The following is a 27,074-nucleotide window of genomic DNA, read 5'->3' as shown; positions in this document are numbered from 1 at the left end:
CTGAGTCTGAAATTGGTTGTAGCTTCTGGGCAGATGGCCCCTCTTTGCTGCAGTGCCTTGTCACATATTCTAGGCAAAGCCTTTGGTGGGGGGGGGAGGGGAGGAAGTTTATTTTTACTGTTTGTTTTGCTGCATGATTTAGTACTCTTCTATTCCTCTGTTACTTCAATTAAAAAAATTTTTTTAGTGCATGACCATAGTATTATTACATATAAAAAAGCCAGAATTCTCTTATAGCTGTAATTACCTAATGTTCTCATTTCTGCTATTTCTCAGTTTCCTAGTATAACTAAGTACAGTTATATCTCCCAACTGAAAATTTTATTCAGGCTGTATTCTAATATGTATGGATTTATAGCTGTATATCTTTTTCATAACTGGGGAAATTTGAATGTAGTCTCTCTTCTTGAGATGATGAAAATGTTCTCAAATTATATAGTGGTGATGGTGGCATAACTGTGAATATAGTAAAAATCAGTGAATTGTACATTTTAAGGGTGAATTTTATGGTATGTGAGTTAAAGCTCATAAAGCTCTTGTTAAAAAAGAAGCTCTTAGAAATAAGGATATTGTAAAAATAAAATTCAGCCAAAGTTTAAAGAAATAAGGATATTATTGTAAAAATAAAATTCAGCCAAAGTTGTACATTTTAAGGGTGAATTTTATGGTATGTGAGTTAAAGCTCATAAAGCTCTTGTTAAAAAAGAAGCTCTTAGAAATAAGGATATTATTGTAAAAATAAAATTCAGCCAAAGTTTAAAGATAAATCAAGAAAATTTCCTAAAATGTAGAAAGAACAGGACATTGAAAATATGATACCAAAGATAAAAGATATAGAGAACCAAGTCAGGAGATCCAAGAACTATTAGAAGTTTCAGAAAGAGAGAGAAAGCAGAGGACAGGAAACTAGCAAAGAAAGAATGTAAGACTTTCCCAGATGTGAAGAAAGACATATCAAGTATATAGAATAGGCTTAACTGAAAAGCAAGTGGAAAGAATAAAAACCCTCTAAACTAGACACAATCACTGTGACTCCTCAGAGTTACAAGAGAATGAGAGGATCCTGTGGACCTCAAGATGGAAAAAAGAAGCTTATCTACAAAGGAACAAGAATGAGACTAGCACACGTTTCTTATGAGCAACGCTGAGCCAGAAGACAATGAAGCAATGCATTATTTTCAACCTAGAATTGTAGATCCAGATAAACCGTTATTAAACTTTGAGGGCAAGAAAAAGCCTTTTCAGAGATAAGAGAACTTTGCTTTCCACACATCTTTTCCGAGGAAGTTACTTGAGGGTGTCCAGCAAAACAAGGCAGTATAGCAAGAAAGAAAAATCAGGGATTTAGCGAAGCGGTGTTCCAATAGAGGAGAGCAATAGAAGGCGTTCCAGGCTGCTGACTGTGCAAAAAGGCCTAAAGAACAATCTGCCCATGATGGAACAGGGGAATGAAGGAGTTTGGTAGTAAAGTATTCAGGGAGGGGAAAAAGAAAAACCCAAAAAACCCCACAAATCAACTATACCTCAATTTAAAAAAAACAAACAACACAACACGGACTTCAAAGATAAGACAGTGTATTAGAAATTAGGAGAGTTTACAACTTTGATTAAAGCAGGGAATGCTCCTCCCCTGCCCCCTCAGAAAAAGCCCATACGCATTCTAGGACCCAAGTGTATTCTATGCATAAGGAAATGTAATCATAGCTTGTACATTGGGTCTGTCATTAATAGTTACATAGTTTATAATGATACAAACACTTGACTAATTTTGAAGTTTCTAATCATGCTATAGAAAAAGCACATTAGACTAAATTATGGTTACAAAACAAAATATAAATGCTATCAATCTTGACCGGATGAAAATAAAAGTACAGATGATTTGGAAGATGAAAGGGGGAAATACGAAGTAGAGGAAAGGGTAAGGGGAACTAATATCCTCTGCTTAGAAGACGAAAGGCCATAGCATACCATCTGTAGTTGACAGAGCAAAGAAGAAAGTTTAAGTATGTAATGTAAGTTACAAAGATAACCAGCAAATGGGGAGGAAAAGTGCTTGAAGTCTTGTCTGCTTATGGACTATCTCACGATCTCTTTGTTGTGTGTTCCTTTCCCTTTTTAATTCCTTTTTGTCTTTCTGATGAAATGAGAAGAGGATTTAAACCGATGTGTTCATGCTACCCTCTGAACCTTTCGTACATTATTTACAAAACTCCGAAACCATCTTTTGTACACAAGATTCTGGCTCTCTTATGCCAACTGTTGAATTAACATTTGAAATTTTCCCTGACAGTGCTGCCCACCAACCAACAGTTTAATATTAGTAGAGTTGCCACCATTGTCTACATATTAGTATAAGTGCTTTTGCTATAATTTACACGCATTCTTGGAAAACTTGTTTTGCAAAATCACATACTAGTTATCAGGGCTCGTGATAAAAATAAATATCACTAGCAGGGCTTCCCTGGTGGCGCAGTGGTTGAGAGTCCGCCTGCTGATGCAGGGGACACGGGTTCGTGCCCCGGTCCGGGAAGATCCCACATGCCGCGGAGCGGCTGGGCCCGTGAGCCATGGCCGCTGAGCCTGCGCGTCCAGAGCCTGTGCTCTGCAACAGAAGAGGCCACAACAGTGAGAGGCCCGTGTACCGCAAACAAACAAACAAACAAAAATCACTAGCAGAAGCCCATTCAAAAATCGATACAAATTTATAATTAGAGCACTAAAGTAAACGATAAAAATACTAGCACAGTTAAAAAGATTGGCCAAATTTCTATAGATAAAGACTATCGATAAAGAAACGTTACTGCATATATGGGACTTTATGTGAACAAAAGAGTTGAAGGTAGCTCACTGGAAGGTAATGTAAAGAGGAGCTGAGGCTGTTTGGTATGGAGGCAAAGGCAAAATGCACTAAAGGTCAGGGAGAACCAAACAGGAAGCACTTCCAAGACAGTGCACGTGGCCAAGCAGAGCCAAGAAGAACTAGGAATGTAATCAGTGCTCAGCTCCTCTTGTGGCTTGCAGAGTTCAGCTATGTTTGTTTATTTTGTGTTCAGCTGCTCTTATTTGGCGGCACAAAATGTTAAAATGAGAAAAAATGACAAATGAATAGATATTTTTGTGTAATATTAAAAGTATTCATGTTTGCCAATTATGTGTGAGTTAATAAACCAGAGTTTTAACAGAACGTTATATTTAAATATTTTAATATACTTTGCCTTTATTATATTAGGAAAATGATTAAAAAGGAGAAAAATGAAATGCTGATATTTGATTTCTGGAAATACATGTCTTAAAACATAACTTTGAGGACTTCCCTTGTGACGCAGTGGTTAAGAATCCACCTGCCAATGCAGGGGACATGGGTTCGATCCCTGGTCCGGGAAGATCCCACATGCCGCGGAGCAACTAAGCCCATGTGCCACAACTACTGAGCCTGCGCTCTAGAGCCCATGTGCCACACTACTGAAGCGCATGTGCCTAGAGCCTGTGCTCCACAAGAGAAGCCACCGCAATGAGAAGCCCGTGCACCGCAACGAAGAGTAGCCCCCGCTTGCTGCAACTAGAGAAAGCCTGCCTGCGCACAGCAGGGAAGGCCCAATGCAGCCAAAAATAAATAAATTTATTAAAAAACATAAAACAAAGCCCCCCCCCAAAAAACATAACTTTGTTTATTCACATTTCACACACTGGGTTTTCATTCGTGTTTTCAGGACAATGATGAATAAAAAACATGCAATGGGGCTTCCCTGGTGGCGCAGTGGTTGAGAGTCTACCACCAGTAGAAAGATGGTTACTTTCTACCATTAAGACACAATTCGGGGATTAAATCAAATCTAGCACTGACAGAATACTTTTTTTTTTTTAAGAAAATCAACAAAGCATCATGTATGTGTAGATATTTTAAATATATCTTACCAAGCCACAAAGCAGGTTCAGAAAGTTATAGTTTATCAAATGTATATAATAAATGGAAGAGTAAGTTCCATAATTGATTTGAATACAGTGGAATTCAATATTGTAAGGATCGCAGACAATATAAATATATTAAATCCTTTTATTTTCCAGATATGTCCCCTTTCTCCCAAGAGATAATTCTATTTCAATAAGAGTTTCAAAATATACATAGAACTGATGGTTGTTAAAGTTTTGTGTTTGTTTCTTAACTAAATTGAAATCAGAAGCCCATTTCACTTCCTTAAAAACTATAAAAAAGAAAAAGAAAGCCTAATAGATTTTCTTACTTGAAAACTATTTTTCAAATTTCAAAATTGTCCCTTTTCAAAGAGTTGCTATGTATTACGCAGTTTTGATATAAAATAGCCCTTGTTTTTAGGACTTTAAAAAAATGTGTTGCAAAGCCTTCTTGGGTTGACATTTTAAAATCACCATGTAAATCTGCCTGACAAGGTTTTTTGGTTTTTCTTGGTAATATGAGATGTGAATAAATGTTCTATTACTTTTTCAACACCTGGTTCTAGTTGCTTGCAGTTTTAGTTGATATGAACTGAGAAGCTTTCTCAAGTTGTTAGCCTCACAGTGTAGCATTTTTGGTAGTCAGTCAGTTGATTTTGACTTGTTTTATGTAAGATTGTGATTAAATTTATATTTTAAAAATGTCACTAGCCTATATTTTAAAGCATTTGTGTGAAGTACTCTTTTACTAAATTCCAATTAACATGTTATGAATTTTTACCAAAAAAATCCCTGCTTTCATGACATATATAAGGAAGTGTTAATGGCTTGTGTGTGTAAGAAAAAGGTATACAGAGGGGAACAGAATGGAGCAGCAAAAGGTATACAGAGGGGAACAGAATGGAGCAGCAAAAGGTATACAGAGGGGAACAGAATGGAGCAGCAAAGTGAATAATTGCTGATTCACAAGGTGGTGTTCTGTTGGCATTTCCTGTTATGAAATATATCCATTTGTTCCTTTGGATCTCATGCCTTATGTGGGAAGGCAGTGTTATGTAAATATGGTCACTGAGTCCAAGTCTGAGCTAGGAAAATTGCTAACTGTATAAAAAGTTTAATAACTATGTTTTGAATTGAAGACATTCTTTTTTTTTAAATATTTATTTACTTATTGGCTGTGTTGGGTCTTCGTTGCTGCGCTGGCTTCCTCTAGTTGTGGCGAGCGGGGGCTACTCCTCGTTGCAGTGCATGGACTTCTCATTGGGTGGCTTCTCTTGTTGTGGAGCACGGGCTCTAGGGCATGCAGTCTTCAGTAGTTGTGGCACGTGGGCTCAGTAGTTGTGGCTCGTGAGCTCTAGAGCATAGGCTCAGTAGTTGTGGTGCACAGGCTTAGTTGCTCCACGACATGTGGGATCTTCCCGGACCAGGGCTCGAACCCAAGTCCTCTGCATTGGCAGGCGGATTCTTAACCACTGCGCCACCAGAGGAGTCCCTGAATTGAAGACATTCTTATCTTTAAATTGAACATATGGTTATTGCAGTCGAAATCTAAACAGACCTGGTGACTTTCTTGGATGATTTCCATTTCTTGAGGTCTCTCTAAAACACAGTTATGTTATGAATGGATTGTATGTATTCTGAGACTTTCTTAAAAAAATTTTATTTATTTATTTTTTGCAGTACACAGGCCTCTCACTGTTGTGGCCTCTCCTGTTGCGGAGCACAGGCTCCAGACGCGCAGGCTCAGCGGCCATGGCTCACGGGCCCAGCCGCTCCGCGGCATGTGGGATCTTCCCGGACCGGGGTACGAACCCGTGTCCCCTGCGTCGGCAGGCGGACTCTCAACCACTGCGCCACCAGGGAAGCCCTATTCTGAGCCTTTTAAATTCCTCCTCCTTCAGTCCAGGAGATAAGGTTGGAGAGGTAGGCAATTACATATCACATAGAGCCTTTCATGGTTTCAGGACATTTTAGTTTTTGCCTTAGCAATACTTCCCACAATAATGATTAAGCAGTTGTTTGTATAATTGTTCTATGACTTTCTCTCTTGATACACAAAGCTCTGTGTGTCCAGGGACCACACTGCGTCACCTGCAGCACAGTGTATAAACAAATAAATGGAGCTCATGGCAATGTTAGATTTGAACACATTTCATGCGAAAGTTTGTTTTCATGTATTTAACGTTAATATTTAATATGTCAAGATGTTTTTGTGTAAATATATTGATCATCTGTGCAAAAGATCCCCACCTCCTAAGAAGAGAACGAGATGCAATGAGCTGAATTAATTAGGAGAGCATCCAGGAATCATTTGCCTTCTTTGTTTGTTGGCCATGAGGACAGATTTTTGTCTGATTTGTTCATGGGTTTATTCTTAGCAGTAAGAACAGTCCCTGGCACAGAAATATATGTTGAGCCAATGGATTGATAAAACTTAATGACACTCACAACTCAACAGGGAGAAAATAAACAACCTAAATAAATGAGCAAAAGATTTGAACAGACAAACTTCACCAAAAAAGATATAGGGTGGCAAATAAGCACTTGAAAAGACCAACATTATTAGTCATTAGAAAAATACAAATTAAAACCCCAGTGAGTTGTTGCTAGATACCTGAAAGAATGGCTAAAACCAAAATAACTGGCAATACCAAGTGCTAGTGAGGATGTGAGGCAATAGAAATCTCATTTGTTGCTGGTGGGACAGCTCACTTTGGAACTTAGTTTGTCGGTTTCTTATAAAGTTAACCGTACACTTAGCATATGACCCAACAACCCTAGAAATTTACTTAAGAAAAATGAAACCATATGTCCACAGACACATACACACATAAAAAAACAAAGATGTTTGTGAAGGCTTTATTCACAATTTCTTTCTTTCTTTTTTTTGGAAAATGTTGGTGGACTTTGATTTGTGAATCTTTTTCAATTTATTTTATTTATTTATTTTTTAAATTTTTATTGAAGTAAAGTTGCTTTACAATGTTGTGTTAGCTTCTACTGCACAGCAAAATGAATCTGCCATACATATACATATATCCCCTCCGTTTTATTTCCCTCCCATTTAGGACACCACAGTGCATTAAGCAGAGTTCCCTGTGCTATACAGTATGTTCCCCTTTGTTGTCTATTTTATACATAGTATCAATAGTGTATATGGGTCAATCCCAATCTCCCAATTTCTCCCACCCCACCCCTTTCCCTCTTGGTATCCATACGTTTGTACTCTACATCTGTGTTGTCTATTTCTGCTTTGCAAATAAGGCCATCTATACCATTTTTCTAGATTCCACATATATGCGTTAATATGCGATATTTGTTTTTCTCTTTCTGATTTACTTCACTCTATGACACTTCCTAGGTCCATCCACATCTCTACAGATAACCCAATTTCGTTCCTTTTTATGGCTGAGTAGTATTCCATTGTATATATGTACCACATCTTCTTTATCCGTTTCCCTGTTGATGGACATTTCGGTTGCTTCCATGTCCTAGCTATTGTAAATAGTGCTGCTATGAACATTGGGGTGCATGTGTCTTTTTGAATTATGGTTTTCTCTGGGTATATAGCAAGTAGTGGGATTGCTGGGTCATATGGTAGTTCTATTTTTAGTTTTTTAAGGAACCTCCATACTGTTTTGCATAGTGGCTGTATCAATTTACTTTCCCACCAACAGTGTAAGAAGGTTCCCTTTTCTCCACACCCTCTCCAGCATTTATTGTTTGTAGATTTTTTGATGATGGCCATTCTTACCAGTGTGAGGTGATACCTCATTGTAGTTTTGATTTGTACAGGATAGAAAGCCCAGAGATAAACCCATGCGCCTATGGCCACCTAATCTATGACAAAGGAGGCAAAAATATACAGTGGAGAAAAGGCAGCCTCTTTAATAAGTGGTGCTGGGAAGACTGGACAGCTACATGTAAAAGAATGAAATTAGAACACTTCCTAACACCATACACAAGAATAAACTCATAATGGATTAAAGACCTAAATGTAAAGCCAGACACTGTGAAACTCTTAGAGGAAAACATAGGAAGAACACTCTTTGACATAAATTGCAGCAAGATCTTTTTTTGACCCACCTCCTAGAGAAATGGAAAGAAAAACAAAAATAAACAAATGGGACCTAATGAAACTTCAAAGCTTTTGGACAGCAAAGGAAACCATAAAGAAGACGAAAAGACAACCCTCAGAATGGAAGAAAATATTTGCAAACGAAGCAACTGACAAAGGATTAATCTCCAAAATATACAAGCAGCTTATGCAGTTCAGTATCAAAAAAACAGCCCAATCAAAAAATGGGTGGAAGACCTAAATACACATTTCTCCAAAGAAGACATACAGATGGCCAAAAAACACATGAAAAGATGCTCAGGATAAATAATTGTGATTTCTAAAAATTGGAAAAAAACTCAAATGATCATTAACCAGTGAATGGATAAATGGCTAAACAAACCATGGCACATTCATACAATGGATTACTACTCAGCAAGAAAATGGTGCAAACTACCTATATAAGCAACAACATGAATGAACATCAAATACCTTATGCTAAAGTGAAAGAAGCCAGACTCAAAAGGCTACATACTATATGATTCCATTTATAGAACATTCTGGAAAGGCAAAACTATGGGACAGAAGCCAGATAAATGCAGATAAGTGTTCACCAAGGGCTGGGGGTGGGAAAAGAGAATTGACTACAAAGGGGGAACTTATTGGAGTAATGGAAATATTCTATATTTTGATTGTGACAGTGCTTACCCAACTACATGCATTTGTCAAAATTCATAGAACTGATTTGAGAACACCCTGAACCAGAAAAGGATGAATTTTACTGTATGTAAATTATACCTTAATCAACTTGACTCAAAACCGAGCAGAGAAAGGGTTAATGAGGCTCTTCTCTATTAGTACTTAAGCAAGCAAATCATTAGCTTGCTGCTTGAGAATCGGGAATGAACAGTGCTTTGCCGAGGGACCAAAGAAACCAGTGACACTCAGCTCCCTGCTCATCATTCCCACTGTTTTTATTCTTTACATGCTCGCCCTGATAAACAGGTAATAAGGCACTTCAAAATCCTTAATCTCTTCAAAATATGTAATGAAAAGATAGAATATGTTGCAGGCTTATAAGTTGCTTGAAACAAGGTCTTTATTTTTTGTGTATTATAGTCTGTAGCAAAACCATTAATTGACAAATGACATTTAGCACCATGTAAGACACTGAACTCTCACTTATTTGCTACTCCGTAGAGTTGCTGTGAAAATCAAGAGGACATACTTGCACTGTATAAACGATAAAGTGCTAAATAAATACAGGTGGTCTCATTGCCAAATATTAACAAACTAGACATAACAAACAAACTGGGATTTCAGGCATCAGAGAGTAAACCACAGACAGGGTGTAGGTAAGATGTAAAGGAAAGAATTACTTGACTTGCATCTATGTTTGGCCCCATTGCCATCTTCGTGCCCAATGAGGAGAATCTGTGGTTTTCAGGAGTTCCGTCCATAGCATTGATGAATGGCAGGAGTGAAATTTGACGTATTAGAGTGGGAAGCGACTAAATGGAAGGACTGCTATAGGCAAAAGTTGGACTTAGAAGCTCTGAAAGAGTGAATCTTCAACAGGTGGTTTTTTGTTTGTTTTTGTTTGTTTTTTGTTTGTTTTTGGTACTCCAGTCTTCTGTGAAGTGGGGGTCTCGTTCTAGATAGAGGTGACCATCGTAGTAAATGTACTGTGTCACCCATACCAAACCATTTCTTCTGATATCTCATCTTCCAGGGTTTTTGCCACTCTAGTTCTCCATACATTTTTGTTCCATAAACAGCCAGCTTTTATGCTCATGAATATTCTCAGGAACCCACGGATATCAGTGATAAAGTTTTAGCTATAGTCATAACAGATTTCTCCTTTATAGACATACGTACACAATTAGAAACCTTGCTTTTTTGCCTCTTAGATTGCAATATCATTTGTCTTGGAGAGGTACTCCATGTTGAGTTCAAGAAATATTTATTCGTATGACTTTTGATAACTTATTTATGGGGTATTTCAGAATTATGAAATGAATTCTACTAGCAATATGGCTTTGGCAAGATCACTTAACGTGTTTTCTTGCTTGCAAAACACAGTTAATAGTTTCAACTTTGCTGTTGTCACCATGTTGTTTTAAGAGTCACAGTAGCTTAGGCAAGCTTGCAGTTTACTCTGAAGTTTTGTGCTGATGTAAGGCAATAGTATTTTTTATTTTATTTTATTTTATTTATTTATTTATCTATTTATTTTTGGCTGCGTTGGGTCTTTGTTGCTGCGCGCAAGCTTTCTCTAGTTGTGGTGAGCGGGGGCTACTCTTCGTTGTGGTGCATGGGCTTATTGCGGTGGCTTATCTTGTAGTGGAGCATGGGCTCTAGGCATGCGGGCTTCAGTAGTTGTGGCTCGCAGGCTCTAGAGCACAGGCTCGGCAGTTGTGGTGCACGGGCTCAGTTGCTCTGCGGCATGTGGGATCTTCCCAGACCAGGGATCGAACCCGTGTCCCCTGCATTGGCAGGTGGATTCTTAACCACTGTGCCACCAGGGAAGCCCTGCAGTAGTATTATTAATGGCATTCTCTTCATTATTTTTACCACTCCCAGAAGAGGGTACACTGATAAATTGTATGTTTTTCCAGGGAGAGTCACTCCGGGACAGCTCATGTCCTATATTCATCTCTTCAAGAACAACCTCAAAGCTCTAGGGAATCACTGTGGGCTCCTACAGCTTGGGCTGGCCACTGTTCAAACTCTGAAACACCCGCAGACTGCCAAGTGGGACAACTTTCTGGCTTTTGAAAGACTCCTTCTCCAGGTATGTTGCTCTGGGAGCTTCTTGGGATATTAATAATTAAAGTTTTTAATTCCAGGGAAAAACTGATATTTATTATAATCTTAGTAATAAATCATATTGTTGACATATGCCCTATATCATATTTTCTTAAGTGCCCCCAATTTAAAATTCAAGTAGCAGTTTTTTTCTGTATCTACTTTTTTTTTTTTTTTTTGACAGTAACGTCTTTGGCTTCTCATTCAATACTTTAGAATGTTTTTTGAGTATTTGACTAAACTTTGAACATCTCTTTTCAGTTTTATGCCATTTGGGCCTTTCTTGATCTTCATGGCATCTTTATTTAATCCTTGCTACTTTTCCTGTAGAATATTGCTACTGTTTACATTTCTTCTGACACTACTTTCTAATCCTTAAACAACATATAGCATGTGGCTTAAAATGATGCTTATAATAGACGAAAGGGAGGCAAACTCCATTTGTAATTCTCTCTTTTTTTTTTTAAAGTATTAGCTTATTTATTTATTTATTTATTTGGATGCTCTGGGACTTAGTTGTGGCACATGGGATCTTCCTTGCCACATGTGGGATCTTTAGTTGTGGCGTGCGGGATCTTTTTTTAGTTGCAGCATGCGGGATCTTAGTTGCGGCATGTGGGATCTAGTTTCCTGACCAGGGATCGAACCGGGGCCCCCTGCATTGGGAGGGTGGAGTCGTAACCCCTGGACCACCAGGGAAGTCCTCATTTGTAATTTTCATGAAGAGAGATGTATGTGGAGTAGGACCTTTTCACTATTGATAAAATATTTTCAGGGGAAACTTTTAAGAAGATGTATTTTTAAAAATTATAAAGTATTTCAAACACATAAAATAATATGACAAATATTTATGTACCTTACACATAGATTCAATATAATTTACTAGTTTTTTATGTTTACTTTATATCCTTTTTCATTAAAGAAATAAAACTAGACATAAAGTTGAAGCATCTCTGATACTATACCCTTTTTCTGCTCTGATTCTCCTTTTTCCTTTCCCAGAGGTAATCACAAGCTTGATTCCTTGTTTCTATATGTTTATTAAGTATTTATTTTTCCATGAATAATACAGAGTATTATGCCACGGGTTTTACTTTTTATGTAAGTGATATCACATTATAAGTATCCCTAAACAACCTGCTTTTCCCTCTCAGCCTTCTGTTTTAAGATAATCCAAATTGACATGTATAGATTTAATTGTATAAATATTCAATTTATGGAACCCATATTGATGTATAATTAGACTGTTCCATATTTGTGTGTGTGTGTGTGTGTGTGTGTGTGTGTGTGGTTTGAAAGAATGAGATGAATATCCTGGAACTTGTCTTCTGGTCCACATGTGAGAGAGTGTCTCTAGGGCATATACCTTGGAGAGGATTGTTATTTTGTTGACCATGCATATTGTTGAGTTTACTAAATATCACCAAACTGATCATCAAAGACGTTGAACTAGTTGACCCTTCTGCTAGGACTGGATGACAGTTTGTTTCCCAGCATAGTGTCCAGCACTCAGTATTATCAAATTTAAACATTTTTTTATAATGGGTCAATACTATCTTTGTATAAATTTGCATTTCTCTGGCTACTGATGAGGCTGAGCACCTTCTGTAGTATTTATTAGCTATTCAGTTTTCCTCTTCTATCAATTGCTCATTTTTATACTTATTTATCTATTTAGGTAACAGAAAAAACTGTTTTATGTCATGCAAATACTTCTCCCAGACTGTGGTTTGGATTTTAAATTTAATTCCTATATGTTTTGTTGTACAAAATTTTTGCATCTGATGTACTCTAGTTAATGAATATTATCTTTTATAGCTTATTCTTATTTATGTTTTATATTAGAAATCTTTTTGTACCCCTAATTTCTAAATATATTGTTCAGTATTTTCCACTAAAAGTTAATTTTTGACATTTGAATTTTTATTTATTTATTTATTTATTTATTTATTTATTTATTTAACATCTTTATTGGAGTATAATTGCTTTACAATGGTGTGTTAGTTTCTGCTTATAATAAAGTGAATCAGTTATACATATACATATATCCCCATATCTCCTCCCTCTTGCATCTCCCTCCCACCCTCCCTGACATTTGAATTTTTAATCCACCTGGAATTTATCTTTGTTTATATTATTGGGATCTCATTTTCTTTTCTTCCATATGGATAGCCTATTCTCCCCATACCATTTATGAAATATTCCATTGTGCTGTAGATTACTTACCTAACAGTCATTTCCCTCTTTCTCATGTTGGCAGAATACCAGTTTTGTTCCAGTGTCCACTCTTTTCCCACATGATTCAGGCAAATCCTGATTGGTCTCAGACTATATTAATATTCTCATCTCCTCACCTAATGATTGGTTTAGCAGTTCTAGCCTAAGAGAGGCAAAGCGAAGTTTGCTGGAGGTGCTTCTAAGAAAAATTTTCTTTTGCCCATGTAGAAAAATACATAATGAAGAAACAAGCTCCTTTTTCTTGATATATGTTTGTGACACTGAGTATTTTGTAATAATGAAGGGAGCTCGCTGAGATCCTGAAAAAGATAAACAGAACCTAAATCCTTAAAGATGACTTTGAGTCTTACCTCAGAATATCTTGTTCTGTGAGATGATGATTCTTCTCATTGTTTAAGCCATTTTAGTTGGTTTTCTGTTATTTGGAACCAAAAGATACTCATCCATTTCTCAATGATACATGATACACTAAGATCTCATATAAAAATAGGTTTGTATCTCACTTTCTAGTCTGTTTCAGTGGTCAGTTTATCCATCACAGAATTAATACCACAGTGTTAAAATTAACATGTCCAGTTTTATGCCTTTCTCTATAAAAGAAACTTACTAGATTTTTTATGGGTATTTTAATGATTTTAATACCAGTTGTAAATTGAATTTTCTAATTGCTCATTGCTGGTGTATTGGAATACTCTTGGCTTGACTTTTGACTGGTGATCACTTGTCCAACAACCTTGCATTTTGTATTAATATTTGTTTTCCTATTTCTTGTTGTGATTCATTGGTTGTCCTGTATTTCCTCTACAGGCAATAATATTATCTGCAAATAATGGCTGTTTTGTTACTTCCTTTTCACATTTCATACCACTTTCTTTTTTAGTGCGCTGACCAGGCATACTAGAACCCTACTCAACAGAGGCAATGAAAATAGGCATTTTCATCTTATTCCTGACTTTAAACACAATGTTCTAAAATTTTACCATTAAATATTATGTTTTGTTTTATTTTTAATCAGGCTAGGGAAGTTCCTTCTTAATCTTATTTTGCTGAATTGTTGTTGTTGTTATTGCTGTTTTTATCCTGCCTGAGTGTTGAATTTCACTTAATACAGATTCTGAAATTTTTTAGATGAATATATATATATGGTTTTTCTCCCATAATCTGTTAATGTGGTGAATTGTATTTATAGTTTTTTAAATAATCATTACTGCATTCCTGGGATAAGTTTAACTTGATCCTACACACACACACACACACACACACACACACACTGCTAGATTTAGTTTACTAATATTTTATTTACGCATTTGCATTTATGCTTGTAGGTGAGATTACCTTATAATTTTTCTTCATTGTGCTGATGTTGTCCAGTTTCGCAACAAAGCTTACAGTAGTTAGGTAAAATCAGAGTGAGTTTCATTTTTTGTATTCTTTGGAGCTATTTGTATAAGAAAGGAATTTTCAGTTGCTTAAAAGTGAAATATGCCTAAATTTAGAATCATGTGGACCTGCCGTGTTGTTGTTAGACTTAGATTTGTACTTCCAATTTGATTACTTAAGTGTTTATAGATCTATTTAATTCTCTGTTTTTTCTTGAGATTATTTTGGTAGTTTATATTCGTTTAAATCCATTCATCTATATTTTCAAATTGGCATAAATTTATTTATAGAATTCTCTTAAAATTTTTAAATCTCTTTTGAATATATAGTTGTAATTCCTTTTTTCAATACCTGGTATTTTTATTGCAAAATTAACTCTCCTTTTGATTTTGGTTCATATTAGCAGAATTTTATTAGTCATTCCAAAGAATCAGCTTTAGTTTTTTATTTTGATATACTCATTTGTGCTCTGTTTTATTTTTCATTAATTTCTGTTTTTATCTTATTTCCTTTCTTCTGTATTCTTTGGTTTTACTCTGTTGTTCTTTTTTTAACTTCCTATTTTCAAATAATGTATTTAAGATTATGAATTTCCCTCTAAATGCTGCTGTACCTTAGTCCAAAAGTTTGACTGTCTTTGTTGTTATTCAGTTCTAAATATTTCACAATTTCTATTATGATTTTCCCTTTGATTTATTTATTATTTAAATTGCATGATATTTTTTAAGTTTATAAATATATGAGGTCTTTTTTTTTTTTGCTTTACGCGGGCCTCTCACTGTTGTGGCCTCTCCCATCGCGGAGCATACGCTCCGGATGCGCAGGCTCAGTGGCCATGGCTCACGGGCCCAGCCGCTCTGCAACATGTGGGATCTTCCTGGACCGGGGCACGAACCCATGTCCTCTGCATTGGCAGGCGGACTCTCAACCACTGTGCCACCAGGGAAGCCCTATATGAGGTCTTTTAAAAAAACTTACTTTTACTTGATTATTATATTGTGGTCAGAGAATGTGTTTTGAATGATATAATCTCCGTATTTATGTGACTTCCTTTGTATGTGATTCATTTCTCTAAATGGTCCACATATTATACTCAAAAAGAATGTTTATTCTCTAATTGTTTTATGTAACGTTCCATAAATGTCCCTTAGCTTACAGTAATCATATATAATATATTAAAATATGTATTATTATAATATAAATAATTCAAATAAATATAAATGATTCAAGATACATTTTTAAAAAATTCTTTATCTCCTTACTTACTAGCTTCTGACAGAAGTGTTTTCAAGTTTCCCACTATGATTGTGGATTTATCAATTATTCCTTATATTTTTTCTGTAACTATATCTATCTATATCACCTATATCTATATCTACTTATTAAAAACCAGGTCACAATTCTAATGTAATACCACAGGGTTCATTCTAGTTTTCTCCCTTTCCTTATCTATAAATCCCTTCTGTAGGTAACCAGTCTCCATTAGCACTGCTGCCCCTCTCACAGGTGCCTTCCTCACCTCACCTGGGCATGTCTTCCTGCTCCAGGCTATGGCCAGGCCCACAAGGATGTTTTTTTTTACTTCACACAAAGGTGCCCCTATAGAAACCTCTCCACATGAATGCCCTTCCCACCTCACTCAGGCTCTGACCTCTAGTGCTGTGCTGCCTGGCCTCCATCTCTTGTATGGGTGCCCTCCTCACCCCTCTCAGGCTTCAGGACCCCACACCAAGCCCCGCTGCTGCTCCCATGGCACAGATGCCCTCTTCCCTCTGTAGGCTTGAACATCCCATGCCAGAATATTGCCATTGCCACTCCCCTGTTTGCATGTTCTCACCTCCCCGCTCAGGCTCTGACACTCTTTCTTGGGAGATTGCTGTCCTCCAACCTCCCCATGGATGCCTGTCTCACCTCCTTTGGTTCTGACAACCTGTGTGGGGCTGCTGCTTCATTCCCCTCCCTTCTCTGCCCACCCCACTCCCCCACAGAGATTCCCTCCTCATCTCACAGGGGCTTTGGTCGCCATTTAGACACACCCCTCATCTTGCTCAGGTTCTGAAACCCTGCACTGGGTCTTCACTGCCGCCAGCCTCTGTGAGGTTCTTTTCTGCCACTTTGGGTTCCAACAACCCCTGCTTAGCTCTGCCACCCACTATGCGAAGATGCCCTCCTCACCCTCTTTTGATGCTGACACCCTGCACTGGGATGCCCCTGCTTCCCGCCATGCACTCCCTTGGGCTCTGGCAACCTGCTCTAGGCCACTGCTACAACCTCCCTCCCTCCTCCTGCCCTGCCACCAGGACAACCTCTTCACCCCTGCCCACCACTGACACCCTGCAAGGTGAATCTCTAGCAGCAAAATCTAACAACAGTGTTTCAAAACAAGGCACAGCAGTTTTCTCCCAAGAATGATAATCCTTCTCACCAGAGATTTCTGAAGAAACATGACACAGTATTAATTCTATGGCATCTTATATTTATAATTAATTTTTGGAATCCTTTTCCATGTTAGACTGCCTCAGATGTGACCACGGTACTTGGTGTGCTTCTCTCAGCAAGTGGAGAAGGAATAAAAAGACAGGGAAAAAGAAGTAACATTTAAAATGCTAAAACCTCACTTTTATCATAATTGCACATTACCCTGACCAGCACTGTGTTCTCAGTCATTTCTGGGTCCTTATAAGTTAGTGTTTTCGCACAGGCGAACTTATACACCAGCCATAGCAATTGCTCTTTGTTTATGAACAGGCTTATTTTATCTAGTATACACTCACCCATTATTGTAATGAGTCATAATATGTGCTGAGTTGCCCTATTTACAGACTTCGGTATGAAAGTAGAGCATCTGAGTTTATTTGGAGCGTGAAGACAATGTCTAGATTTTTCCTATGGGCTTGAGAGCCACCTAATGCAAATCTCAGCCAGCGCTGAGAGCTGTGTATTTCTTTGGAGACTCATTTCCACCACTCTCTCCCCAGCCTCCGTCACTGAACCTCAGTGTTGACTTCATGGCCTAAGTAACCCTGTAGACAACCTTGGTAAAGAAAAAGAAATTGGTCTTGGAAATGTATAATTAAACACAGGTTACTGCACTCCTTCTGCTCACTGCCATCTCCTGGCTCATTGGTTCTGGCGATTTAATGACTAGTCAGCAAGAGATCTGGGTACTATTCATAAGACTTATGTTTGACTCAGGCCCTGGAATATGACAGAAAGATAATACTGTGTGCTCAAAAGATAAACTTTTTGGATTATTATTGGGAAAAATCTAATAATTATTTGCAGTGAATGTTTTTAAAAACCAAAGGGGATAAAGCATCTTCTCAATTCCTTTTTCTCTCCATTTTCATCAAGGTCCAATATCACAGTCTGTGTTTTAGGCATTCAGCACATATGTGCTAATTAACAAGTAATTCTGTTTCTATTTCAAGTTAAAAAATGTAGAAACGAAGTTGAACCTGAACGTGGCTGCATCTATGATTCTATTAATGAATGTATTCACTTGTAAAAGTAGCTTTTCTTTTTTTTTTTTTTTTTTTTTTTTCCGGAACGCGGGCCTCTCACTGTTGTGGCCTCTCCTGTTGCGGAGCACAGGCTCTGGACGCACAGGCTCAGCGGCCATGGCTCACGGGCCCAGCCACTCTGCGGTATGTGGGATCTTCCCAGACAGGGGCATGAACCCGTGTCCCCTGCATTGGCAGGCGGACTCTCAACCACTGCGCCACCAGGGAAACCCTGCTTTTCTTTTAATCAAAGTACGGATTTACTTAATTTTGTGGTAGCCTTTGAAGAATTCTTTTTTATTACTATAAAAAAAAAAGAAAGTTTGATTTAGCTTCCTCATCTAAATGGGAATAAAGTGCCTACATCATAGTGTTATTGTCAGGATTGGATGAGATTACATATGTATATCACTAAGTACAGTGCTTGACATCTAGTAAATGCTCAATAAATAGTAGTCATTATTTATTCTTTTAGCTGAGCCAAAAATATTGCAAATGCCAATTTACTTTATGCAAGTAATAGTTTTAATATATTCTCAACTAGATTTTGTTTTTCTAAATTAAAATTTACTGAGGAAGAATGAGACTGTTACATAGAAAACTGTTACTGTCTTTTTTTACTTACTATTTGATGATGTTTAACAGTATTTTTCTTAAATCCAGATTTAAATCTCATTGTTTCTACATTGTATATCTGATGTTTTTATGCTAATTGTTTCAAAGAAAAACTTTTATTGACAATAATTTATTGGTGGTTATAAAATGATAGCAAACTATGTAGTAGAGGAAGCAGCTGTGTTTATACTTTCTAAAAAACATACTTTATAAATATATATGTAGTATCTATCTCCAGTTTTTTTTTTAGGTAGAATTTACATTTCTAAATTAAAAAATCCAACTTGGAAAATGACTTTTTAAATTAAAAAAAATTTTTTTTTGCTGCATTGGGTCTTTGTTGCTATGAGCAGGCTTTCTCTAGTTGTGGCAAGCAGGGGCTCCTTGTCATTGCGGTGCACTGGCGTCTCATTGTGGTGGCTTTGCTTGTTGCAGAGCACAGGCTCTAGCCATGCGGATTTCAGTAGTTGCAGCACGTGGGCTCAGTAGTTGCGGCACACAGGCCCTAGAGCGCGCAGGCTTCAGTAGTTGTGGCCCGCAGGCTATAGAGCGCAGGCTCAGTAGTTGTGTTGCACAGGCTTAGTTACTCCGTGGCATGTGGGATCTTCCTGGACCAGAGCTCAAACCCGTGTCCCCTGCATTGGCAGGCGGATTCTTAACCACTGTGCCACCAGGGAAGTCTGGAAAATGACGTTTAAATAAAATATAAATGATTTATAGAGCCACTCACGATTTTCCAGGTAAATGTTGCTTTAGTTTTAAATGTTATCTGTCTTTGCAATGAAAAGTCGGCACAGCATTTTATCAGTTGCCAAAGCAGTTTTTAATAGGTAGATTTAGTTTTCTTTATGAGATACTAAACTTCAGAGTAGCTCTTCTGTACAGATCAAGTTTAACTAAACTAAATGACAGTACGTCTGCTTGTCCTATAGCATTGGTGGGTTTTACCTTCTCAGTCCTCTAGAGCTTCTGTTAGGTCCCAAGCCAGACGGCTAGGCTTGGAAATGTAATGGCTCATTTTAGGTCTGTTCCTGACTTCACCAACACCCTGGGAGGTCCTGATTTGTCACTTGCAAAAGTGCTGGTGATATTATTTGGATGAAGAGTGAGGGAAGAGGCAAAAAAAGGTGATCCCTAAAGTCAGACCTGAGTGTTGTTTACAGTTACAGATTTTTCATAGGATTTTTGCTGAGAAGGAAAATTGTGGAGCATGTTAAAAGAAAATCTCTTGTTTCTTTATGCTCTACTCTTAACACTTCTGACACCAAATGTGTAGGGGTTTTTCCCACACCAAGCAATCCTCCAGCCCACTACTGGGTGTCACACCCACTGGGTATCCTGTAATTCAGTTATGAGTAACTAAATGGAGTTAGCACAGACCCCGCAGGTTATGGGCTAAGTCCCACAAGACTGCCCCCCACTTTAGACATCAGTTGCAAGTCTGGGCCTCTCATACTTCTGACCAACCTGCTATCAATTAGGGTTCCCACGACCCCCTCTTTGGGTTCCATAATTTGCCATAATGGCTCACAAAACTCAGGGAGACATTTATATTTTTATTTATTTATTTTTCAACACTTTATTTTTTATTTTTTTAACATCTTTATTGGAGTATCATTGCTTTACAATGTTGTGTTAGTTTCTGCTGTATAAGAAAGTGAATCAGCTATACATATACATATATCCTCATATCCCCTCCCTCTTGTGTCTCCCTCCCTCCCACCCTCCCTATCCCACCCCTCTAGGTGGTCACAGAGCACCGAGCTGGTCTCCCTGTGCTATGTGGCTGCTTCCCACTAGCTATCTATTTTACATTTGGTAGTGTATATATGTCCATGCCCTCTCTCACTTCGTCCCAGCTTACCCTTCCTGAAACCTTTATTTAAGTTTCAGCTTATTAGAACTCGGGTGAGGTCTGAAAGTGTCCTAAGAGCAGGAGCTTCTGTTCCCATGGAGTTGGGGTGTCCCACCCTCCCAGCACATGGATATGTTTACCAGCCCCAAAGCTCTCTATACTTTAGGGATTTTTATGGAGGCTTCATCTCGTAGACATGATTAATTATTAACTCAGTCTCTAGCCCTTCTCCCATTCCTGGAGGATGGGGCAGGGTGGGTGAATCTGAAAGTCCAAGCTTCTATTCTTGGCTTGGTCTCTCTGGTGACCAGCCCCTATCCAGGAGCTACCCAGGAACCCACCAAGAATCACCTCATTAGAACAAAAGATGCTCCTGTCATCCAGGAAATTCCAAGGGATTTAGGAGTTCTGTGTACCAGGAATCAGGGTCCAAGACAAAATATTAGAACAAAAGATGCTCCTAGCAACCCTGTTGCTCAGGAAAATACAAGGGTTTTAGGAGCTATGTGCCAGGAACTGGGGACAGAGACCAAATATATGTTTCTTACTATGTCACAGTGGTTTTCACAGTATTACAGCAAATTTACTGCAAAGGCCATTTATCAGAGGAGAACATCCCCCAGCCCGCCACCGATTTCCACCAAGAGAGGTTTTCCTAGGCATGCTCTTGGTCTGTCACTGATCCTTTATTCCCTCCTCTCTTACAGAGAGGGTGTTTTATCCGGTTGGCAAGCTCGGGACAAATGAATGGGCTGAACTCTGTCTTTTCTCCTCTTGGGAGGGGCCCTGCGTGTGGAGCGCACTGTGGGGCTCAGCGCTTTCAGAATCAGAATCTGCCCTCATTGGCTGGCAGCCTGTTCTTTCTCCACCCTTCTTATTCTTTATAGCAAGCTGGCAGCAGCTTGTTTTGAATGAAATGTCTTCAATATTTTTGGAAAAAGGTTAAATGGGGGTTTATCAGTTGCCTCTTTGGACATTTGTATTAAACAGTTGTATACAAAGAGAGGTAGGAGTGAACCTAATACAGAAGAAAACTTCTTTTTGATTGAGCTGAAAATAGTTAAAGTCATTTTCCATTCTGAAAAGAAAAGGGGCAGCTTTGGCTTGAAGTATACTACCATTTCTTATTGATTCTAAAATATCCATTTTTTCACATTTTCACATTTCTGAAACTGGGGTGCATCTTGGAATCAGTGGCATTTCTCACTCTAAGTGCAGTATTTTTTTCTCTTGCTGGGGTGTGCTCTAATCAGTTGTGTCTTCCAGTCAATGAAATGGGGTTTTGAAAGTAGGAAGTGGATGAAAATTTCCCCAGATCTTGGGTCAGACTTAGTATTTTCCTGACTGTTCTTTTGCCATTGTGTTAAAATAGTGGCATTTGAGTGGCATATTGTCTTCACCGGCCGTGAGTATGATAAAAGATTTGTCACTTGGGATATTCATCTGACTGGAGCACCTTTCATAAGTTAAGAAGGCGGTCTTTCTTTTAGGCAATTTTGTGACTATTAGACTATGCTGTGAATACATCATGATAATTTAAGTAATACTGAAATTTCCCCTAAACTGCCCTAGGACCAAGGAATACATGCTTTGGGGATGATCTCTTAGGCTGGCGCTATTAAGTCTTAGGTTAAGATTTTTATGAGTGGATTCTCAGTAGCTTAAGAATGTGTTGACTTAACTTGGGTCCCTATAGTGAAATATAAGTTGTGTAATATTTAAAATATAATACTAATTTACGATACTAATGTACAAATATTTAATTATTAAATTTGCTTATTTCTTTTACTTGTTTTGTATATAACTCATTTTGATTAAAAATGTATAATAAGGCATTTTATTTACAACTGCTGATTTCTGATTTGGAACTAAAATTTAGTTAGAACAATATACCTGAAATTAGTTAACTTTATTTAAGAAATATATACACCCAGAAGCACTATTTAGAACAAGTGAAAAAAAATAATTTTTGAATACAAAGGCTATACTTGTCTTTCAACTTCTCTAACCATTTGCTTTGTAACAATCTTCTTTTTTCTATCGATGGCCCTAGGGCCTCTTTCTTCCTGGTTTTGGAGTGTTCCACATTATTCCTAGCTGTTAAGTATTAATAATTCCAGTAGTAGTGTTATAGATCTCCCCTTCCTGAGGTTGGACACACACACACACACACACACACACATACACATATACACATATTCTTTCTTCCTCTCCCATGTGTAGCAGGCCTAAATAAAGAAAACTAGAGGTAAAGCAACTTGATTCTGACAAATAGGGAAACTTGGGGCTTTAACAATTGTTAATCCCTCTTATTAGAATGTTATTTTCCAGTTCTTCTCATGGATGGTCAGGTCAAAACTGAAATGCCATCTCCTCAGGGCAGCCTTCCCTGAATAGCTTTCCTCATCACTTTGTTTTATATTTGCTTTTCATTTTCTGACGTTATTTTGTTCACATAGTCATTGTCTCCCTCTGCTAGATTATAAGACAGTTGAAACTGGGGACCTTGTTGACCTGATTCAGGTATTCGAATATGTCCCAGAATACAGAATCTTCATTTTCACACTTACAGTAGCAGGCTTTACTGCCTGCCTGTGGGAATTTGAGAGGTTTGTTATAAACATGGAGTTTACTTCCCATTGATTGGCTTGCAATAAATGGATAAAGATTTGAGTGGTTTACGTGAGTCTAAAGGGATGTCTTGTTTATGGCCTTTAGGGCAGAGGCTTAATGTTCTCACCACCTGGTGTCACCTTTTTACATAGTACATGTTTTGTACACCCAAAAGGACAGTGATTTCGCAGTTAGCCTTGCAGCTCGATGTGACCAGGTTCTGGTGAGTGAGACATGAGTAGCTGTGCACTGAAAGGAGAGGTATGTGCCTTTCCTCTTCCCCTTTCTGTGTGTTGAATTGCAGCCAGAATGGCAAGAATGGGAGTAGCTGACTTGAATTATGAGAGGAAGCTATGTGTTGAAGATATTTGAATGGAAGGATGGAAGAACCATAGTTGGTTCGCTGGACCACTGACCTGGTCTTTATGTGAGTGACAAATATATTCCTATTTTGTTTAAGTCGCTATAATTTTGAGCCTCTGTGATAGCAGCCACACATTCCAATTAACATGGCCATCTTTTACTGCAGTTTTCATCACAGAAGTTTGTAGTGTAAGTCTTGTAATTCTGATAATTTATGATCTTGGGGAAGTTATCAAAATAATGGATTGTCTTGATGTTTGCACTCTTAAACATCACTAGATTCTGGGATATTTGGTAATAGTGTAGGAGATATAACTTATTTTAATGCAACACTAAATTATTAGAGTTTAAAAAATTTTTCCACAGATATTTATGGGAAAAAGTTCCAGATGAAGGACATTTGGAATTAAAGAGATCTGAGTAGCCTAATATGTTGGTTCTTCAGGGGCTCATGTGATTATACCCTTTTGAGGTATTAACTCTACCCCTTTTTCCCCCACAGTTCAGAACACCTGGGGAGACACTGTCTCATCTGTAGACAGAATAAACTTTTCTAGTCCTCAGAAATATAAATCATCTCTTCATCACTTTCTCTCTCCTCTAGGGAAGCCTCTGCCCTCTAGTTTCTTGCCAAGAGAGGTGTCACTTCCAAATGGTGGAGGGAAAAAGTTAAAATGCCTTCTCCAAAAGAAAATATTCTGTTCCATTCCACATAATAACGATCTCTTGAATGCATGCTGCCTGTCAGGTAGTGAAGTTATAAAACCAAAACATATATGGTTTCTTGGATGTGCATATAGTTTATTTTGTAATGTGTATTAGGTATCAGTACGTTAGTACCATTTGTGCTAATTTTGGGGATACAGGACCAAGTAGGATTTCCTGGGCTGGTCGGAGTACCTGAGTACTGCATTTATAGTATTTTATAAATAAATTTCTTGAGCTGCTGATTTAGCCTTGAGGACTGTATAGCAGAGGTTGGACAAATTATGAACTTGACCTACCATGGTCCTACCACTAGTAAGTGTCAGGTTAAAACCCACATGTGCCTGGTTAAAACCCGCGTGTCTGATACTGAAGCCATGCCCTTTACTGCTGTGTATTGCTAGACTATTTGTCCTGTGGCAAGGCGTCAAATGACTGTTGGCCACTTTCTTCTCATACTCCACTTATGCTTGTTCTCAGGCATTAGGATAAAAAAGTTTTCAAAACACAATAGGGTCTACATAACCCATGAATGTAGATTTCAATTTATATGCACTTAAGCTGACAACTTTCTCTGTGAATATTGAGGTCATTTTAATGTTTTCTACTAATTTGCTTGTTATTGATATATCTATAAATTTGGCCTCCAGGTTAGAATTTCGTCTTGAGTTTTGCTCCTCAGCAAGCCTTTTATTGAAACCTTATGAAACTTACACATTTCTCCATAAGGATATAGCATCTCGATTTCACTTTTCTCCAGCAGAATATTTTATTTTAATGTTGTTTTTCTCTCCTATCACATTAAGGTACTGTGTTTTTTAATAATAAAAGAGAAAGACAAATGGAAAATAGAATAAAAACACACATGAACTTCTTGTTCCTTTGCCCAGGGAGGGCACATTGCCAGGTTTTGGAGTTACGTGAATTTCTGCCAAATGTCTGATTAGAAAGTGAGAGTTAAATATATAGGCTAAGTAAACTATTGCTTTTAAACTGGGTTTGCCTTAGAAGCAATGATATCATGTGTTATTCCAGCTGGAAGCTAGAGCTAGTAATCAAGCAAAGTAAGTTCAAGGCTAACAATTTTGGTTCTAGCGTTTTGTGGGTCTACCAAAAAAGTTTCAAATCCAGACCTTATGCCAGTGGCCAAAGGCACATCTGGGTGGGTCTTGGTTTTGTGAAAAACAAGAAGGGTACAACTATTCTGGTTTGCTTGACCAAAAGGGAAATAATAATGGTTTGTGCTTCCCTGCACTGACTGAATCTTCTATACCAGCCACTCCCTCTAGCTGTTTGTTCTATGCTGGCCACCCCAACGGTTGCTGGGATTCTTTTTTCCTTTTTTAAATATCTGGGTTTTTAAGAATGAAAGGCAATAACACGATCTAATTGATGTTTTTATAATGTTAGTTAGTCTTGGAGAAACCAAGTCTTACTTATGCCAATTCACAGGATGTCTTGGGTGCAACCGAATGGCAGGTCTCTCTGAAGGAAGGCTATGCCTAAGGCCGGCTGAATATCTCGAGGACCCCATGGCTTCACCTGTGACTTAGGATTCCGAGGGTGCTAGAGGCTCGCTTAACGTTAGTGAGCACGTGAGACTAGACAGTAGGCTTGGGCCTGAGTGTGGAGAAATCTAAAAAATTTTCTATTTTTTACCACTCTCGAAGAGCTACATAGAATGAATTATTATTTTTTTTTTAAAGATTTCTTTTTGATGTGGACTGTTTTTAAAGACTTTATAGAATTTGTTACAATATTGCTTCTGTTTTGTGTTTTGGTTGTTTTGGCCGCAAGGCATGTGGGATCTTAGCTCCCTGACCAGGGATCAAACCCGTACCCCCTGCCTGGAAGGTGAAGTCTTAACCATTGGACCGCCAGGGAAGTCCCTAGAATGAGTTATTTATTGAGTGTTTTTTTTTTTTTTTTTTGGTGTGGGGAGAAGGCAGCACTGCCAGTCCTCAAAAGTAGGAGAAATATTTGTTCAGGATCTCGTTTCTTTCTGGTGAGGGACACCGTGAGGATTTGGCCATGCCTGGTTTACCTGAGCACCTTGACTGAATGTCTTTGCCTTGGTACTCCCTCTTTGCTCCCATCTTTGCTTCTAAGGGGAGGGACTGAAAGCAGAAGTGGAAGAGTACTGAATGGAAGCTGACCAGTCTGTCCCTTTTTCTCTAGAATGTGTTGGCCCTTGCTGTGATGAATGTCGAATGATCTGAATATCCTAAAGCAGACATCCTTCATGAGGGGTACTGTACGGGGCAGTCCTCTACACCCTCTTTCCTCGGTGTTAGGAGGCAGTAGGGACAGTGCTAGCTTATAACTTGCAGGATACTGTTGCAGGGTCACTTTACAAACATTATGGAAATACTTCTTCTAGAGTAATTGATGTAATTTCATATCTATGCAGAAAAAAAATCCACAGCTGGGTGATTACATATTGGTTGTACTGTATGTTTTTTTTTTTTTCTTATTTTTTTAATTTATTTATTTATGGCTGCGTTGGATCTTCGTTGCTGTGCGCGGGTTCTCATTGTGGCTTCTGTTGTTGCGGAGCACGGGCTCTAGGCACACAGGCTTCAGTAGCTGTGGTTCGAAGGCTCTAGGGCACAGGCTCAGTAGTTGTGGCACACGGGCTTACTTGCTCCGCGGCATGTGGGATCTTCCCGGACCAGGGATCGAACCCGTGTCTCCTGCATTGGCAGGCGAATTCTTAACCACTGCGCCACCAGGGAAGCCCTACTGTATGTTTTTAACAGGAATTTTCCCTAACACAGTATGCAGGAACACTATTCTTACTTTTTTTAAATCTCCTGATTTTGAGCTCTTAAAAAAAGTAACAAATATGCAAAACAATTGCCAAAAACCCTATTCCTAGGGGCAAAATGTGTTAAAAATTGATAGATTACCACCCTGCCACATGGAGATATTTCTGTTATTATCCAGTCATGTGATTTTTTAAAAAAAATCTATTGTGGTTTGACAACAGACAAAAGATTCCTTTTTGTACTTAGTTCATGTAGAG

At 38.1% G+C, this 27,074-nt stretch overlaps 1 protein-coding gene across 1 annotated transcript in view; it reads left to right on the top strand.

Moving 5' to 3' along the window:
* The window catches only part of SCFD2 (sec1 family domain containing 2), a 402,719-nt gene that overhangs the window by 56,950 nt on the left and 318,695 nt on the right, over positions 1–27,074 (top strand). Inside the window, exon 4 of the mRNA XM_022564339.3 lies at positions 10,588–10,763. Coding sequence (XP_022420047.1) covers positions 10,588–10,763 — 176 coding nt within the window. The remainder of the gene's footprint in view (positions 1–10,587; positions 10,764–27,074) is intronic.

This window comes from Delphinapterus leucas, chromosome 5 (assembly GCF_059928025.1).
Source record: "Delphinapterus leucas isolate spDelLeu-1000000601 "Yukka" chromosome 5, BTC_Dleu_Yukka2, whole genome shotgun sequence".
Classification (NCBI taxonomy): Eukaryota; Metazoa; Chordata; class Mammalia; order Artiodactyla; family Monodontidae; genus Delphinapterus; species Delphinapterus leucas.
The sequence above is the reverse complement of the archived record's forward strand: the minus strand, read 5'-3'. Positions and strand labels throughout refer to the sequence as shown.